Source organism: Schistocerca americana, chromosome 7, assembly GCF_021461395.2.
Source record: "Schistocerca americana isolate TAMUIC-IGC-003095 chromosome 7, iqSchAmer2.1, whole genome shotgun sequence".
NCBI classification, from domain to species: domain Eukaryota; kingdom Metazoa; phylum Arthropoda; class Insecta; order Orthoptera; family Acrididae; genus Schistocerca; species Schistocerca americana.
The window spans coordinates 453,490,925-453,510,057 of NC_060125.1; the positions used below are offsets into that span (position 1 = coordinate 453,490,925).

Genomic DNA, 19,133 nt, shown 5'->3' on the forward strand with positions numbered 1-19,133 from the left:
AGCTAAAACGTCCAGCCCCATCTTACTTGCAGCCTCTGCCAGCTCTACCTTCTTCCCAGAGTAGCCCCCATTGATATTAATAGGTCCACATCTCATTACCATTTGTTTGCCAAGTCGTATCTTAGGAGTCCCTGAGTCAATGATACAAACTTAATTAATCATTCCAATGACACTGAAATTGCCACAATTACATAAACTCAAAGTTAGTGACAGTCATACACTGACAGAAAAAAAATTGCAACTCCAAGAAGGAGTCGTGCGACATAAGTGAAAGCTATACATGAAATGTATTCGCAGTTGCGAATATAAACAACCATCATTTGTATAATTGAATGGTAACATTTGTGCCGGTCCAGGACTCCAACCCAGATTTCCCACTTATCGCAAGTGGTTGGCTCACCATTTGGCTATCTGCGCATGACTTACAGCCAGATGCAATCTTCCGTAAGTCGTCAACCACGTGTCCACAACCTGTACTCATGCATCCATTATCTATATTCCCATACAGGGGAGACATTTTAATTGAAAGTCGCTTGCCTGGTGTCAGTGGATACATACGATATAGCAATGCCTATATTATTCTGAATTATGAGGTAATGTTACTTCAGATATGCAAATATGTACAACCATCAGCTGTATAATGGAATGACAAAAATGAAAATTTGTGCCGGGTAGGGACTCGAACCCAGATTTCCTACTTAAGACTCTCCTGTATGGAACATACAGGGTTATTACAAATGATTGAAGCGATTTCACAGCTCTACAATAACTTTATTATTTGAGATATTTTCACAATGCTTTACACACACATACAAAAACTCAAATAGTTTTTTTAGGCATTCACAAATGTTCGATATGTGCCCCTTTAGTGATTCGGCAGACATGAAGCTGATAATCAAGTTCCTCCCACACTTGGGGCAGCATGTCTCCATCAATGAGGTGGAAAGCATTGTTGATGCGAGCTCGCAGTTCTGGCACGTTTCTTGGTTGAGGAGGTTTAAACACTAAATCTTTCACATAACCCCACACAAAGAAATCGCATGGGGTTAAGTCGGGAGAGCGTGGAGGCCATGACATGAATTGCTGATCATGATCTCCACCACGACCGATCCATCGGTTTTCCAATCTCCTGTTTAAGAAATGCCGAACATCATGATGGAAGTGCGGTGGAGCACCATCCTGTTGAAAGATGAAGTCGGCGCTGTCGGTCTCCAGTTGTGGCATGAGCCAATTTTCCAGCATGTCCAGATACATGTGTCCTGTAACGTTTCTTTTGCAGAAGAAAAAGGGGCCGTAAACTTTAAACCGTGAGATTGCACAAAACACGTTAACTTTTGGTGAATTGCGAATTTTCTGCACGAATGCGTGAGGATTCTCTACCGCCCAGATTCGCACATTGTGTCTGTTCACTTCACCATTAATAAAAAATGTTGCTTCATCACTGAAAACAAGTTTCGCACTGAACACATCCTCTTCCATGAGCTGTTGCAACCGCGCCGAAAATTCAAAGCGTTTGACTTTGTCATCGGATGTCAGGGCTTGTAGCAATTGTAAACAGTAAGGCTTCTGCTTTAGCCTTTTCCGTAAGATTTTCCAAACCGTTGGCTGTGGTACGTTTAGCTCTCTGCTTGCTTTATTCGTCGACTTCCGCGGGCTACGCGTGAAACTTGCCCCCACGCGTTCAACCGTTTCTTCGCTCACTGCAGGCCGACCCCTTGATTTCCCCTTACAGAGGCATTCAGAAGCTTTAAACTGCGCATACCATCGCCGAATGGAGTTAGCAGTTGGTGGACCTTTGCTGAACTTCGTCCTGAAGTGCCGTTGCACTGTTATGACTGACTGATGTGAGTGCATTTCAAGCACAACATACGCTTTCTCGGTTCCTGTCGCCATTTTGTCTCACTGCGCTCTCGAGCGCTCTGGCGGCAGAAACCTGAAGTGCGGCTTCAGCCGAACGAAACTTTGAGTTTTTCTACGTATCTGTAGTGTGTCGTGACCATATATCAATGAATGGAGCTACAGTGAATTTATGAAATCGCTTCAATCATTTGTAATAGCCCCGTACATAACAGATGAAAGAGTGCAGGTTGTTGACTTTCAAGTGAAATGTCTATTCAGTACAGGAATATACATAATAAACGTAAGACTACAGGTTGTATACACATGGCTGACGACATACGGAAATTTGAGTTTGGCCGTGAGTCATGTATGGACTGCCAAATGGAAAGGCCAACACTTGCAATAAGTGGAAAACGGGTTTGAGTTCCAGTCCGGCACAAACTTTGACTGTCATCATTCCATTATACAGCTGATGGTTGTCAATATTCACAACTGCGAAAACGTTTCATGTATTTCGTAACGGTTGTAGTTGTCACAGTGTCTCTTCCTTTGGATATACATGAACATCCAAAGGAACACTACATTGTAATTCGGAATAACACAGGCAATGCAATATCGAAATTATTTGCAAATACCAAGCAAGCAACTTTCAAGTAAAATGTCTCCCCTGTACAGGAATATACATAATGGATGCACAAGTACACGTTGTGGACACATGGTTGATGACATGTGGAAGTTTGGCTGTGGCCGAATGGTAAAGGGACCTCTTGAGAAAAGCAGGAAATCTGCTTCAAGGCCCCATTTGGCACAAATTTTCATTGTCATCATTCCATTATAAAAATGATGATTGTCCAAATCCGCAACTGCAAATACATTTCATGTATTTCATAATGGCTGTAGTCACCACAGTGTCTCTTCCTTTGGACATACATGCATCTGTGTCCAAAAGAACATTACATAGTAACTCGGAATAACACAGGCACTGCAATGCCTTATAAACAAAGGTTGGAAGGCGTGTTTCTACATCTGGAAGATTATGTCTATTTAAATTCCACACCAGTCACATAAAGAGGGGCACTAGCAGCGCCACTATGAGGATGAAAATCAGGTTTGCTTTAAATACATCCTGTAACTGTCATGAGGGTTAGTTACCTTATTAGTTAAAATTGGGTATGGTGAGTTGTGTTGCCAAGAATGCCTTTAAGGGGACAAAGATGTGATTATCAACACCTCACTGACTTTGAACAATCTCTGTAATAGGGCTGTGGGATTCTGCAGAAAGACTTGGCAGGAACAAAGAATGTACAGTCGCAAAAAGTCCGAGCTCTGGACTGTCACCTGCCACAACCTAGGGGGAAGACCTCTGTAATCAGCACAAGGCTCTGGCGCATCATACTGCATCTGTACCAGTAATCTGAGCAGCAGTTGGTACCACAGTGTCACAACAGTCTTTTACAAATTGGTTATTTCGAGGACAGCTCTGAGCCACACGCCCTGTAGCGTGCATTCCACCAACCCCAAACCACTACCATTTGCAACTTGAGTGGTGTCACGTGAGAGCTCATTGGAGGATGTGGCGGACGTCTGTCGTGTTTTCTGATGAAGCTGGTTCTGTCCCGATGCCAGTGGTGGCAGTGTGTTGATTAGAAGGAAGCCAGTTGAAGGCAATCAACCTGTCTGCTTGCTTGACACACTGAATCAACACCTGGCATTATGGTCTGGGGTGCGATTTTGTAAGACAGGAGGAGCACTCTCGTGGTTATTACTCACACACACACCCTAACTGCAAACACTGTACGTCAGTCTAGTGATTCAACCTGTTGTACTGTCATTCATGGAGAGTATTCCAGGTTTTTTTTTTTCACACATGATAATGCTCACCCACATATCGCTGTCATAACCCAACACACTCTACAGAGTGTCAACACGTTGCCTTGGCCAATCAATCACCAAATCTGTCTCTAATCGAGGACTTCATCAGATAATAACTCCAGCTTCATCCACAAAGAGCATTAACCATCCCTTTATTGACTGACCAAGTGTGACAGGCATTGAACTCCATCCTCCAAACTGACATCTGGCACATGTACAACACAAGGTATGCACATTTGCATGCTTGCATTCAACAGTCTGGCAGTTACACTGTTTGTTAATGTACCAGCATTTCATATTCACAATGGCTTATATTGCACTTATATTAACCACTTAAATATGTTACACACACGAATGTATTCTCAAAATTTTATTACTCTAGCATAATTGCAATTTTTTTTTACATCTGTGTATTTTGGCAGTTATAGCTATTACAACTACATGACAGTTTAGTCATTACTGCTATACTGCTGCATGCTGACTCAGTGAAGGAGCAACTGGAAACTGCTGATCTGCACATGGTGCAGCCACAACACTTACATCAGAGCCACTGACATTATGTTTGACTACACAGATGGACCTGTCCTCTAGTCATGGTATCAGAGCATCAGCAAGTACTCAATGCACAGTATCCCCTGAATTTTACACACACTGCTGTTCAGCCTATCTGAGTAAAAAAGATCTGCATTTTCTACTGAAATCATGTTTGCTGTTTATGATAACACGTACACCAGCAGACTACTACTACAAAGCAACATAAGCTACAGAGACTGATTTCAACAAAAATAATCAATTTTTGAAGATATACTGTATTCTAACTGGATAGCTGAACAACCTACTCACCAAGTGCCAGCAAAAGAAAACACATAAACACACATATGGCTAAGGAAATGTGCTGGTTTTTTAAGCCAGTGGCTCCTTCTTCTAGCAGAAGGGCTGAAGGAGAAGGAAGAGGGCTGAAGGGAAAGACTGTTGACATTTAAAAATGGGGGGGGGGGGGGGGGGTTCAGAAAAGTTGCCTAGAACCAAGGGGCATGGAGCTTCCTGGATGGGAAGGAAAAACTAACTGATTTTTGAGGACTGCATTGGGCTAGATTTGAAAACCTAAGCTAAGATCTTAAAGGCAAGTGGGGTTGATAAAAAAGACAGAGATTACAGACTAAAAGGCATGCACGAGGTAATGAGAATGGAAAGCTAAGTGTATTAAACGTGATAAGAGTTGAGGGAGGTCATAGGCAAGTCAAAAAACGAGGTATAGAAAACTGAAAGGGAGTGAAGAAAAGAATAGTTACTGTGAAGAAATGCTGAGATTGAAAAAATTAACATAAATTCGGGCCAGGTGGGTGGCGAGAATCAAGGATATGTACTGCCAGTTCCCACCTGTGCAGTTCTGAGAAACTAGTGTCTGGGGGAAGAGTCTAGATGCCACACATGGTGAAATGGACCCCAAGGTCATGACTGCCATGTTGTGAAGCAATCTCTGCAATAGGACATTGTGTGTTACCAGTACACCCCCTCTGTTATATCCATTCATCCTATCTGATAACTTTGTGGTTCAACATGCCTGTGACTTCCTAAAACCAAGCCCTGAAATGAGGTCCATTCTGCCCAGTATTTTGTCCACCACACCTCAAATAGAACTGCTCCCCAATCTCCACAATATTCTGGTCAGAATCCATGCTCCTTCTGCACCCATTTCCCTACCCTGTGGGTCCTCCCCTTGTGAGCATCTCTGTTGTAAGACTTGCCCTGTGTGCCGCCCCCCTACTACCACTTACACAATCCCTGTAACGGGCAAAACACGTACTATCAACGGGAGAGCCACCTGCGAAACGACACATCGTGTACCAGCTGTTATCTAAACACTGTTCAGCCTTCAACATTTGTATAACTACCAGCAAGTTATCAGTTCGGATGATTGGGCTGAGGATGTTTACTTGTAACACACAGTATCCTGTGGGAGAGCATGCTCTGGAACATGACAGTCATGACCTTGGTGCTAGTTTCACCACACTGGATTCTTCCCTCAGACACCAGTTTCTCACAACTTCGCAAGTGAAAACTGCTGTTACACTATATCCTTGGTTGTCACCATCAACATGACCTTTATTAACTTTAATCTCAGACTTTTTCTCAGTAATTATTCCTTCCTACATTTCCTTTTAGTTTTTTATACCTCTTATTTTCCAACCTCCTTTCTATTCCCCCCACCACCACCTTTACCACATTTAATACACTTAGTTTTCACTCTTATTAACTCCTGCACAATGCTTTTGAAAGTAATCTCTGTCTAGTGTATTGAGCTATCTAAGACCTTCAAGCTCTCAGGTTTTCAAATCTCGTCCAATGCAGTCCCCAACAATCAGTCTTTTTTTTCATCCCATCCGGTAAGTCTGGGTGACTTTTCCAAACTCTCCCCATTTTCCAAACCTTGCCAGTCCTTGTCCTTTTCCTTCATCCCTCTTCCTTCCTCTTTAACCCTTCTGAGAGAAGAAGGAACCACTGGCTCCTCTGAAAGCTTGTACATTTCCTTGACCTTTATGTGTGTTTTCTCCTGCCACCACTTGGGGAGCAGATTTTTTATCTATCCAATTATATTAAAGAAATACTGATTTTCTGCAGTTGCGTTCAGGTTCTGTACTTATTTCGTTTATTCTACAACTATGAGTGAATGTGTATCTGTAATTAATGTTTGCTTCTTCAAATACAACACTGGTGGCAAGGCATCACAAATTTCGACTGTGCTGAAAAGCAAATAAAACAGGGAATAGAGTTTCTTGAAACTAATGTAACAAAAACACAGCAATTCATATACTAACAATATCAATTGGGACTGGGGCCAATACGCAACCAAAGTTTACCAAAGTCATAAGTCTAGTTTGGTGGTCCTAGTTGTTTACAGTGCATATGCTGTCTTCCTGCATACACGGTATTAAGATTCTTGGTCAGCAGAAGGTTTAAATTTCCTTGCAAAACACTCTCTCATGCTGTCTGTGCTTGGAAAATGATTGGGTGTGTATCTGTTGAAATATTAGCAGTTGTCGAAGACGCCACCTGGCTGCCGTATGTTGTTTAAACACTTTATACACTGGGAGAAATTCACATTCCACAATATAAGTTGGATATACAAAGACAACAAGGGATGTACAAAGGCAACAAGAACTAATGCAAGTAGTCTTGTAAGACATATGTGACATAAAACAATAGCTCCTGAAAATGCTTTCTAGTAAATGGCAATCATAACCGAAAGCACTACTCCCAGTTCCCTTTTATAAAGACAATTTTGTGTCACATTATCAATCAACATCTCCATTTAGATAAACTGTAAGTGATTCATACCTTAACAGGGGCCAAAAAGAGCTGGTTTGTCAAGCAAAGACAGTATAGGTGCTTGGGCTACACATTCCTCAAACACATACAATTCAATATTTTCTGGTGCCTAATGTCCATGCAGGCCTCTCTCTCTCTCTCTCTCAACATTTTGAATCACAACATTAGGTTTCAGGTAGACACGAGGGCAGAAGCAACTTTAATCAATGAACACATGTACTGCCAGTAAGAGCACCTTGCCTGTCACAAACACACACTCACACTAAAGGTGAGTCCCTCTCATCCTGTGGTCTGAGTGACCAACCTTTTCATTTTAGCCTTCACCAACCCATCCCTCTCTCATCCCCAAGGAAGGAACTATTAAGTTCCGAAAGCTATAAAGTGTGTTACTTTTACACGTGTCTATGAGCAGTATTAAACATTCATCTGTTGAAAGTAAGTACTGGCTAGCAATTCCGTCTTGTAATTTTTAACAAATGACGCTACAGTCTATTCACAATGAGAACAATCTTGATGTAAACATTACTCTATGTATTCTTCCATGTTTGTTATTACCTCTTGTTTTTTTCCCCATGGTGCTTCAGCTGCTTCTAGTTGGGTACAATGATAACCTTCTGTCCTATGTGGTAGGGTAGCTTGCTCGTACTACTCAGCAAAGATAACCCAACACACAAAGCTTTACAGGTGCATTTGAATGGAAAAGCCAATCCATCAAGCCTGCAGTGATTTTAACAACTGAAGATAATCATGGCAAAGTTCACGACTTTCAGTTTCTACAAATGAATGTTAATAATGTCTCATTTAATTTGTTTCCTATTTGTTTATTTTAACACTTCACATAGATAGGTGTTTGAGAAAGCTGGAACACTGAAATCATTCGCATCAAGAGGATTAAAATAAAACATTCAGAAGCAGATTAGACCAAACATTACACCTGCAGATAATTAATAAAATCAACGAACACCAGACAAATAATAAAACTTGAAATGTCATTTAAATTTTAAAAGGTATACTCCGGTAATATGCTTCTTGAGAGACCAGGCAGAAACCACATTTTGGCTTAGAAGAAGCATCAAAAAAATACTTGCGTCTAAATAGTAATAATTTATCTGTGAGAGCAATGAGTGATTTTAAGGGCATATTGCAGAGATTTTGATGTATAATGAAATGCTGAAACCTCTTACGGTATTACTCAACTCAGTCATGTGGTAACCTCTGACCTCCTTCCATTTCTGAATCTGAATGTGCAGAAGGCATTTCATCAGTGGAACTGCTATCTTCAACACTGATGAGTGGCTGATCAACAATGTAATCTCTGAAACCATCCAAGTGCCACATTTTGTCTTCTTCTTTATTATGTATTGTTCTGTGTTCCGCCAGCGTTTGGCAGTGAAATGCAACAGAGCTTTGTGCATTAATTTTAGCATGTGTGGTAGCTTAAATGTCATGTTAATTATTACAACATATCCTTTAACTTGGCTCCAAATTAGTTCTATGGGGATTCAAAATGCAGTGGTAAGGTGGTAGCCTAATGACAATGTGACCATAGACTGTGCTGTTTCGTCAATAATGGACTGATCTACAGCGTAGCTTCAATCTGTTTCAGCAATTCAAGCTTAACCACACAACATGTGGTCTCTCTCCCATCCATCAGCCAATTTACAATGTCTTGCTTCCTTAAAGATTTTTGAGGCTTATGCTCCACCTTAACACGATGACATGAGGCACTGTCATTATATTTTCAAAAACTGATTTCACTGATTTAAATCTAGAGTAAGGTTCAGAAATGAATTCTTTGAGCCTTTTGAGATTCTAACTAGTCTTGGACAAAGTGATGGAATGTCTCCATTACTGTTTAATTGTGTGCTGGAGAAAGTCATGTGCAAATGGAACAACATATGTCCACCATCTGTTAAGACTGAAACAAAGATTCAACTTAACTGCCTTTCAGTTGCAAATAGTTTGGCATTGTCAGCAAATAGTATCAATGAAGCAAAGTTCCAAGTAATAGAACTAGAACGATTAGTGGCAAAGGTTGGGTTGCAAATTTCTTTAGAGAAAACGGAAAAGACATCCATCTTCTCAGCTGACACATCCCATATTATACTCAACAACGCTCAAAAAAATAAGGTGGTAAAAAAATTTAAATATCTTGGTGAGATTATTACTTGGAGTTCCAATGAAAGAGCATAAACAGATAGCAGAGCATTAAAACTACAAGTATAGAGAACTATGTGACCAAATTACAAAAGACTCACTCTTTCACTAAATGCTAAGCTATGGCATTATTACTCTGTTGTTAAACTGGAGGCAACTTATGCTAGTGAAACATTATTCAAACTAAACAGACAACTGATAAATTGCACAAAGTTGATAGAGCAATACTTCAAATGTCTATCAATTTAAAAAAAAAAAAAAGTTAATGTTCACTGGGGACTCTTGCCCAACTAGGTGGTTTATCAAGGAAGTGAAACCATTGTTAATAAAATGCAAAAAAGAAGAGGTGCATATTTTGGCCACATTTCTCATTTACCAAATATTAGACTCCTGAAACAACTTTTTGGCTACTTTTGGAAGCGTAAGAAAAAAGAACAACTGGTTTAAAGAAGCATAAATGGATCTAAATGAATTAACGTTATCAAACATCAAACTGAGCATAGAGAAGATAAGCTGCTCCCGATGAACAAACATATACGAGTGACATTCAAAACATCACAAAGAAAGAAGTATGTCATATCTGGAAAGAACAAGCCGCGAGTTATTCCGAATGAAGAAGTTATGGGACAGGAATAACTTGCTGACTGCTAAGCTCTAAACTTATTCACTGTAGACACTGTTGTATAATGTTTGATTTTAGAGGTACAACATCGGCGTAAACTATGTAAATAAACAAACAAATAAATGTATTGTAGAAAATGTTATGAGATAACTCATTTTTAAGAAAGAATGTCTTCACTGATTAGCAACATGCCATAAGAATAATGTGATGCTCACCCACAACTGTTTAAGGAGATGGACACTCTAACTACTGCGTCACAGTTCATTTACTTCCCCATGAAGTTTGTTGTAAATAATCCATTGCAATTCAAAAGGAGCAGTGATTTAAATAATTACAAAACTGAAAAGAAAACTGACGTCTATTAGCCCACACTAAGGTTGTCTTTAGCACAGAAAGGGGGTGCAACTAAAATTTTTGATAACGTACCGTGTGATATAAAATGTCTGACAGATAGCAAAGTAAAATTTGAAAGCAAACTGAAAATGATTCTCCCTGACAACTCATTCTACCCTGCAAAAAAATTTCTGTTATTGTAGTGTGTAAAATGTGGTGGATAGGGAATTATTAACATCTGTGTAAAAAAAAATCTTAAATGTTCAACTGTAGCCATATTTAAAAATTAATTTGCAATGTGAATGTAAAATGAGAATCTGTTGCATGCAGCAATTGAGCTACATGTGCCATCAATGAAAGATTAGATTAGATTAGATTTACTTTCATTCCAATTGATCCGTAGTGAGGAGGTCCTCCAGGATGTGGAACATGTCAGAAAAACAACAATACATGACAAATATTTAAACTAAAACAAATAAGCTAATGTACCATTCCACAGGTCCCAAGTGGAATGATCGTCATTTTTTAATGAACACTAAGAGTCATTTTACAAATACTATTGCACTGAATTTAAAATAAAAAAGTTTTATATTTATTTATAAGGTAAGAAACATGTAATACAACTACTGTAATACTTATTTACAATGAACACATTACTGCACTGAAATGGTGCAGAAGTTAGATTATACTTACACACACACACACACACACACACACACACACACACACAAATTTTCAGTGAACACATTACTGCACTGAAATTGTGCAGAAGTTATGTTGTACCAAATGAATTTATATTTTGGGTGGGGGGGTCTAAAACATTATCAATGGGCCATCCATAGTGAATACCTTTCTCATCCCATATCCAGATTAACTTGTATTCAAATTAGCTGATGGAAAACATTTTTTTTCAAAACAGACCTCTTGGACACACACCACCAGGTCCCCCTGCATGATCTGAAGAATGTGATGATCAGATAACATCATTATCAGAAAAAAGAAAGTTAAATAGAAGATTTTCTCTTATTAAGGTGGCATCTTAAATAAAGTAGACTCTCAACTACCCAGCTCATGACTATCTGGCCTACATACTATCTGGCCTACATCATTAATACAATAATTAATACTTATCCATGACAAAATGAGAATTGATTTATTGTGTGTACTGCACTTTTCCGAAGCTTTAGAAAGCAGGCATTAAATACAATATCGTGTGGCATTTCAAAATGTTTTAGGCAGCTTCTGTGTTTTTAGCACACCTGGAGTCAAAATGACAAGGTACATACTGTATTGTTAATACTAAATAAATTACTAGAGCCACTCTTCAACAATTATTACAGCCACTCTTCAACAAACAATACTTGGAAGTCCTCTTCCAGCACTCACAAACAATAATGAACACATGTGGAGAGCTGATCTGTTGGCAATCCTGTGTTCCTTGTGTCTTCAGTTGCATATCTGACGTCCAATGTGTGTGTGTGTGTGTGTGTGTGTGTGTGTGTGTGTGTTTGTGGTGGTGGTGGTGGTGGTTAGTGTTTAACGTCCCGTCGACAACGAGGTCATTAGAGACGGAGCGCAAGCTCGGGTTAGGGAAGGATTGGGAAGGAAATCGGCCGTGCCCTTTCAAAGGAACCATCCCGGCATTTGCCTGAAACGATTTAGGAAAATCACGGAAAACCTAAATCAGGATGGCCGGAGACGGGATTGAACCGTGTGTGTTTGTGTGTGAGTGATTAAATAGTTGTTTTGTGCAGTCCTTCATCTTTTAATTAAAGAGTCCAAAATGGGTGATTAAAAAAAACTAAAACTTGTAGTGACTATGGATCAAAATTGCTGTTTTGGAGTTAGAAAAAGTAATGTTGGAGACTGGAAGAAAAAATCAAGCAAAAATTGAAAAGTAGTGTACTTCCCAAGTTAGTGGAAATGGAATAAAAGTAAGGAAGACAATACTGAAATGTAAACAAAAGAAGTGGAGGAAGCCTTATTTTTGTAGCATGAAAATTTAAGAGGAAATGGTTTTCTGATTACTGAGCCAATATTGCACAAAAAAGCATTGCAATTTCAGCAGCATATAGAAGGAGAAGATTCAGAATTTACTGCCAGTGATGGATGGTTGGATCAGTCGAAAAAATGATTCAGTACCTACCAGATTACCATTAGTGTAGAAACTTTATCTGTTGAGAATGAGGCTGTGCCATTGTTTAAAGATTATCTTTTGAAGTTAACTGATAAGGAGAGAACTTCTGGTGAATAGTTGTACAACTGCAGTGAGAGTGGTTTAAATCACAAAATGCTACCCTACGAAAATTGTTGCATCAAAAAAGGAAGCTACGGCACCCAGGTACAAAAAAAGTAAAGAATGAGTTGCCATACCGTCTTGCAATAATGCAACCACAAGCTTAGGTTTACATTAATAGGGCAAACACAAGGCACCTAGATCTTTCAGAAACCTAAAAAAATCAGAATCACTGCCCTACATTACACTCATCAAAAGCGAGCATGGATGAATTCAGTTTGAATATAGATGTGAAACTGAAGTCAGAGATGGAAACAATAATATTGTTTCATTGCTGAAAAACATATTGGGCTGTGAGGATGCCGATACAGAGGATGCCACAAAATAAATGGCAAATGATGAAGTTGATGAACTAACTGACAACAATATTGGGAAAATGACACAAGAGGAGGCAGCAAATTTTAGATGATGAGAGAAATGCCATCCCACATCAGGAAGAGTTCAAAATGATTGTTGCAGCACTCCAGTACATTCGTGAGCAAGAGGAAGCAATGCCAGCTGTTATCATCTGTTTGCATAAGGGGAGGAATAGGAAAGATACTGGAGCATGGAAGAGGGCTAAAGGAGGGAAACAGTCATCTATCAAAGATTTTTATAAAACTTCAAACCTGTAAGCTTCACCTTTTTTGTTAGGCCTGGCTTTCCACATCTGTGTAACCACATAATCATTCTTTACAATGCAGATCTTTTATGTTTCCTGTAATAATTCTTGAAGGGTGCAATACGAACATAACAAACATAACTAGCTTGTATTATGTAAAAAGTCAGAAAATCTCAGTAAAACTTGGTTTGGGTATAAAAAAGAGTGTTTTGAATGATATTGTAGGGGTTAGGAGAGAGAATTTATAGAACTCCAGTCTATCCTGCTTGAACTTCCACCAAATTATGCCAGATAGTCGAGATTCTACCGCATAGTCGCTGGAGTATTCCACAAAACTAAGATAAAAATTGGTTTTTATGCAGAGAATCCATTGAGTAAGAAACTTTTCCATGTTTTCAGCTGGGTATTTATAGAACTGATTATGGAATATGTGAAAATTTCTAAGTAGATCAGAAGAGTATGCTATTCAAGGAAAGATTTGAGGAAGATATAGGTACTAATGACAGTAATAATTTGACCTTTGGCACACACATTAAGTTAGATGAACACCAAGTCTCAAAGACAGACATAGTCCCGCTGCAGACTGAATTAAGCAAACCTTATGGATATTCTTGAAGATACAGTCTTATGCTATTCTCAACAAACAAACGTAATTAAAAACATTTCCCAGAGAATTTTGATCGGGTATTGTGCACCATACAAAACTTGTTGTTAATTCAAAATTTCTTCGCTGACTGTGAATTTTTTGGCATCAGTCGCATTAAGTGTAGATGTACTACCTACTAGTGATACATGAAAATTTGTGCCATACCAGACACAAAGCCGTATTTCCTGCTTGTCACAAATGGTCGCCTTAACCACTTAGCTAACCACACATCAATGCACACTCCCCAGACTGACCTATACATCCACATGTCACATTGTCTACATTCTTATGCCATAGTCCCCTGTATTCATCAAAAAATGTTCAAATGTGTGTGAAATCTTATGGTACTTAACTGCTAAGGTCATCAGTTCCTAAACTTACACACTACTTAATCTAAATTATCCTTATGACAAACATACACACCCATGCCTGAGGTAGGACTCGAACCTCCGCCGGGACCAGCCGCACAGTCCATGACTGCAGCGCCTTAGACTGCTCGGCTAATCCCACGCGGCCTGTATTCATCACCCGATGCTCGTCAACATTATTCATTGGTTTCCCACATAGGGAGAATGAGACTGTGAAGTATCAAGACCAGGCATCATCGTATAACTGTCTAAGTTTATAATACTTTACTTGCATGTCTGAAATAACAGACATTACTCCAATCCTCAGCTGCACATGAAATAATTTGAAATTGATTCACTGACTGTGAATTCTTTGACTGTAGCATACGGATGTAGACAATGTGTCCTGTGGAGGTTTGGATCAGTCCAGGGAGTATGCACAAGTAGCCAAAGTTGTTAAGGCAACTGCTCACAAGTAGGAAATCTGGGTTTGAGTCCTGGTTCAGCACAAATTTTCATTCGTCACTAATAAGTAGTACTCAACAATAACCAGAAATTAATTCGCTGAATGCGAATTCCTTGACATCAACTGCATTACGTACAGATCTACTATCAAATACTGACGGACTGGGATTCAAACCTAGATTTCCTGCCTATGATGAGCAGTCAACTCAACTTGAGCTATCCGTGTCTGCTGCTTGGGCCAACCCAAACTTCCACATTTCACATTACCTACATCCTTATATCACACACCATTGAATTCATCAGCTAATGCTTGCAACATTGTTTGAATTCCCCTGTCCCCTTGTTCTCCCTGTTTTGGGAATTCAAGTAATGTTGGGAGCATTAGATGATTAATTCAGATGGCTATGGTATAAGGATGTAGGCAGTGTGACATGTGGAAGTTTGGGTCAGTCTGGGGAGCATACACAGATAAGTAGTTAAGGCGATTGCATGCATTAAGGAGGAAATTCAGATTTTAGTTTCAATCCAATACAAATTTTCAAATGTCACTACTGGGTAGCCGATCTATAGCTAGTATAGCTGATGTAAAAGAATTCACAGTCAGTGAATAAACTTTGAATTATTTCTTACAGCTATGGATTGTCAATAACATCTATTTCTCAGACATGGAAATACAACACTTCTCCTTAATGCAGAAAGTGCTCTTTTGTAGCCTTGTATTTATTTTGCATTCTTGTGGAACTAGGCCTTCCTCTGTGTGTAATGATGCTCAGCTCAGGCTTCTGTACTCCATTACTTTCCTTATGTTACCTCTTCCTTCAGGTCATGCCACAAAGCAAAATTTCAGTATTTTTAAATACTACTGGGTTTATATTCCATTTGGCCCATTTGTTACATATTTCAGATAGTCACTCAGCAAGTACTTGCTTCATATTACCTGTTGTAAGTTGGTCTATATTCACATATCTTTCTGCTTTTTGATTTCAGGCCCCACATCCTGTTTGATTACACATTCCTTGGTTGCAACCAATAATGGCAGACTCATCATAGTTGATAGGCATCTATCTTCCATTTGCTATTTTTTTACCTTTATGTTTCTTATATTTTCCTTTCATATGACTATTTTTAGTGCTGCATTAGTTGTTAAGAGAAAGAGAACAAAAAAGTATGCACCATGTGTACATTGTTTTTTTATACTGTTTTACTATATTCTTATCACAGGTTGATACAACCATGATCATGAACAATAATCAGGTGGTTAATTCATGATGGTGCAGAGGCCACTGTCTTCTATCTTCCTTCTACACTGCCAGAAAAAAATTAGTGCACCTGGAAAGATCATGCCAATTTTGATCCGATGATGGCATATGCCACCTGGGTGATAGTAGATGTACTGATAATGATTTCAACATTGTCTGCCAACAGTTGGCATAGTGCCATAGCTACCTGAGCGCTAGCTGTGCCTACTCTTTAATAGGGAATGCTCACATCCAGAAGGCTCAGTGTGGTGCAAATGTGTGAAGGAAGTGGGTAACAATGCAATGCAGACACACTCATGCTTCCTACAGCCAACTGAGCGCATTTGAATGGGGTAAAATTGTGGCCTTTCACAAAGAATTGTCACACAAGTTGGTTGTGCTGCATCAGATGTCACAGATGCTGGTATCAGTGGTCACGTGAACATTCTCTCACACCTGTAGCTGAAGTTTTGGACATCATGCAGCACAGACGCCTGTCAAGATCGTCATATTGTAAAGGCAGCAATGGCAGATTGCACAGCTGGCACAGCACACATTAAGATGGAATTGTACGTGATTGTCTTCAGCAATGAAAGCGGATTCTGCCTGCACCCAAGTGATGGTCATTTTCATGTATGGCATAGATTTGGTGAGAGCTGTCTTGTAGAGTGCATTCGCCCAAGACACACTGGCCCTACCACAGGCATTCTGGTCAGGGGTGCAATAACCTACAACTATTGTTCACCTTTGGTGTTTTTCGGTTTTTCTTCACGAAATGCAGCAACTTCCCTGGCCAGTAAGACCTCCACTCTTGTCTCCAATCAAACTCATTTGGGATATGATGGGATGAGAAGTGACTCATAAGACTTGTCACCAAACAACTCTTAAATAATTAGATGAACAGGTCAAGCACAAATGACATAATCAGGATGTATACGTTGATGAGAAAAAAATATCCCCGGATTTTTCCCGGTTAAAAATACACTTTCTCCCGGATGAAAATACACTTTTTCCGTGTTAAGTAACAGTATAATTTTCCTCGGAACTGTAAAACTTATCAATCCTTTCAGTTGTTGTGGATTTATACACCAGCGTAGAATTTCCAGGCACTTTAGAATATATATATAATAGAGGGAAACATTCCACGCGGGAAAAATACATTTAAAAACAAAGATGATGTGACTTACCATACGAAAGCGCTGGCAGGTCGATAGAAACACAAACAGACACACAAAATTCAAGCTTTCACAACAAACTGTTCCGCTCCCGGGATTGGAATGACTCCTTACCCTCTCCCTTAAAACCCACATCCTTTCGTCTTTCCCTCTCCTTCCCTCTTTCCTGATGAGGCAACAGTTTGTTGCGAAAGCTTGAATTTTGTGTGTATGTATGTGTCTGTCTGTGTTTCTATCGACCTGCCAGCGCTTTCGTATGGTAAGTCACATCATCTTTGTTTTTAAATATATATATATTATATATAAAAACAAAGATGAGGTGACTTACCGAACAAAAGTGCTGGCAGATCGATAGACACATAAACAAACACAAACATACACATGAAATTCAAGCTTTCGCAACAAACTGTTTCCTCATCAGGAAAGAGGGAAGGAGAGGGAAAGACGAAAGGATGTGGGTTTTAAGGGAGAGGGTAAGGAGTCATTCCAATCCCGGGAGCGGAAAGACGTACCTTAGGGGGAAAGAAGGGGTATACACTCGCACACACACACATATCCATCCGCACATACACAGACACAAGCAGACATTTGTAAAGGCAAAGAGTTTGGGCAGAGATGTCAGTCGAGGCGGAAGTACAGAGGCAAAGATGTTGTTGAAAGACAGGTGAGGTATGAGTGGCGGCAAATTGAAATTAGCGGAGACTGAGGTCTGGCGGGTAATGAGAACAGAGGACATACTGAAGGGCAAGTTCCCATCTCCGGAGTTCTGACAGGTTGGTGTCAGTGGGAAGTATCCAGATAACCCGGACCGTGTAACACTGTGCCAAGATGTGCTGGTCGTGCACCAAGGCATGTTTGGCCACAGGGTGATCTTCATTACCAACAAACACTGTCTGCCTGTGTCCGTTCATGCGAATGGACAGTTTGTTGCTGGTCATTCCCACATAGAAGGCTTCACAGTGTTGGCATGTCAGTTGGTAAATCATGTGGGTGCTTTCACACGTGGCTCTACCTTTGATTGTGAACACCTTCCGGGTTACAGGACTGGAGTAGGTGGTGGTGGGAGGGTGCATGGGACAGGTTTTACACCGAGGGCGGTTACAAGGGTAGGAGCCAGAGGGTAGGGAAGATGGTTTGGGGATTTCATAGGGATGAACTAAGAGGTTACTAAGGTTAGGTGGACGGCGGAAAGACACTCTTGGTGGAGTGGGGAGGATTTCATGAAGGATGGATTTCATTTCAGGGCAGGATTTGAGGAAGTCGTATCCCTGCTGGAGAGCCACATTCAGAGTCTGATCCAGTCCGGAAAGTATCCTGTCATAAGTGGGGCACTTTTGGGGTTCTTCTGTGGACAATTAGAGTTTAATGTCTCATCATCATCATAGAAATTGATGTGAGATAATTGTTCAGAATGTCAATGAATGTTGTGTGAATTCTGAACTAGTCTAAATAGCCTTGGCCTAGTCTGATAAAAGTACAGTTTCCAGTTTCAAAGTGTGCTGGATTTCAACATGTTGATAACAGTCACTAGAAAATATGACAGTGTATGATGACACTCAAGATATATGAGGAGATAATAATCAATGAAATGTCTCTTGCAGTTCCCTTCCATAATGAATTTGAACTTTTGATGTTTGAAATAATCTCCCAACTGGGTTAGTTCATTGACTTATATATTCATTGTTATATGTGGTAAAACAAATAATTTTCTTCTTAAAGAAATTAAGATGAGAAGATAATATTAAACACTTACCTCTTTAACTTTTCCTGAATCAATAACAAATACCACATCATCTATCGTAATACTGGTCTCAGCAATATTAGTAGATAGAATGATCTTCCGAACACCGGGTGGAGATGGCCTGAATACACGCTTCTGGTCACTTGTCTGCAAATTGACAATAACATTTAATCTTTAGGCTGTGCAATTACTAGTCATATTGCCTACAGGTAAATGGGGGGAGGGAAGGAATTAAGATGGCTGGCCAACTTCAGTCACATTTGAATTAACTGACATGATTATTTACTTGAATCAAGAAATGAAAAACAGGATACCACTTCTGGATACCTAGCTTACTTTGGACACTACAGACACTGAACACCAGTACAGAGATAAATGTATGAAGGGGTCATCTGGCCCTTAATCAGATTCATATTAAAAATCTACAACACGGTTAAAAGTATGAGCTACATTTTTCCATCCCTTTATATT

At 39.7% G+C, this 19,133-nt stretch overlaps 1 protein-coding gene across 3 annotated transcripts in view; it reads right to left on the reverse strand.

Annotated features, from left to right (window-relative positions):
- The window catches only part of LOC124622217 (3'-5' RNA helicase YTHDC2-like), a 302,377-nt gene that overhangs the window by 138,930 nt on the left and 144,314 nt on the right, over nt 1–19,133 (reverse strand). For all 3 annotated transcript variants that reach the window (XM_047147868.1, XM_047147867.1, XM_047147869.1), the window contains exon 13: nt 18,675–18,809. In XM_047147868.1, the coding sequence (XP_047003824.1) occupies nt 18,675–18,809 (135 nt within the window). The remainder of the gene's footprint in view (nt 1–18,674; nt 18,810–19,133) is intronic.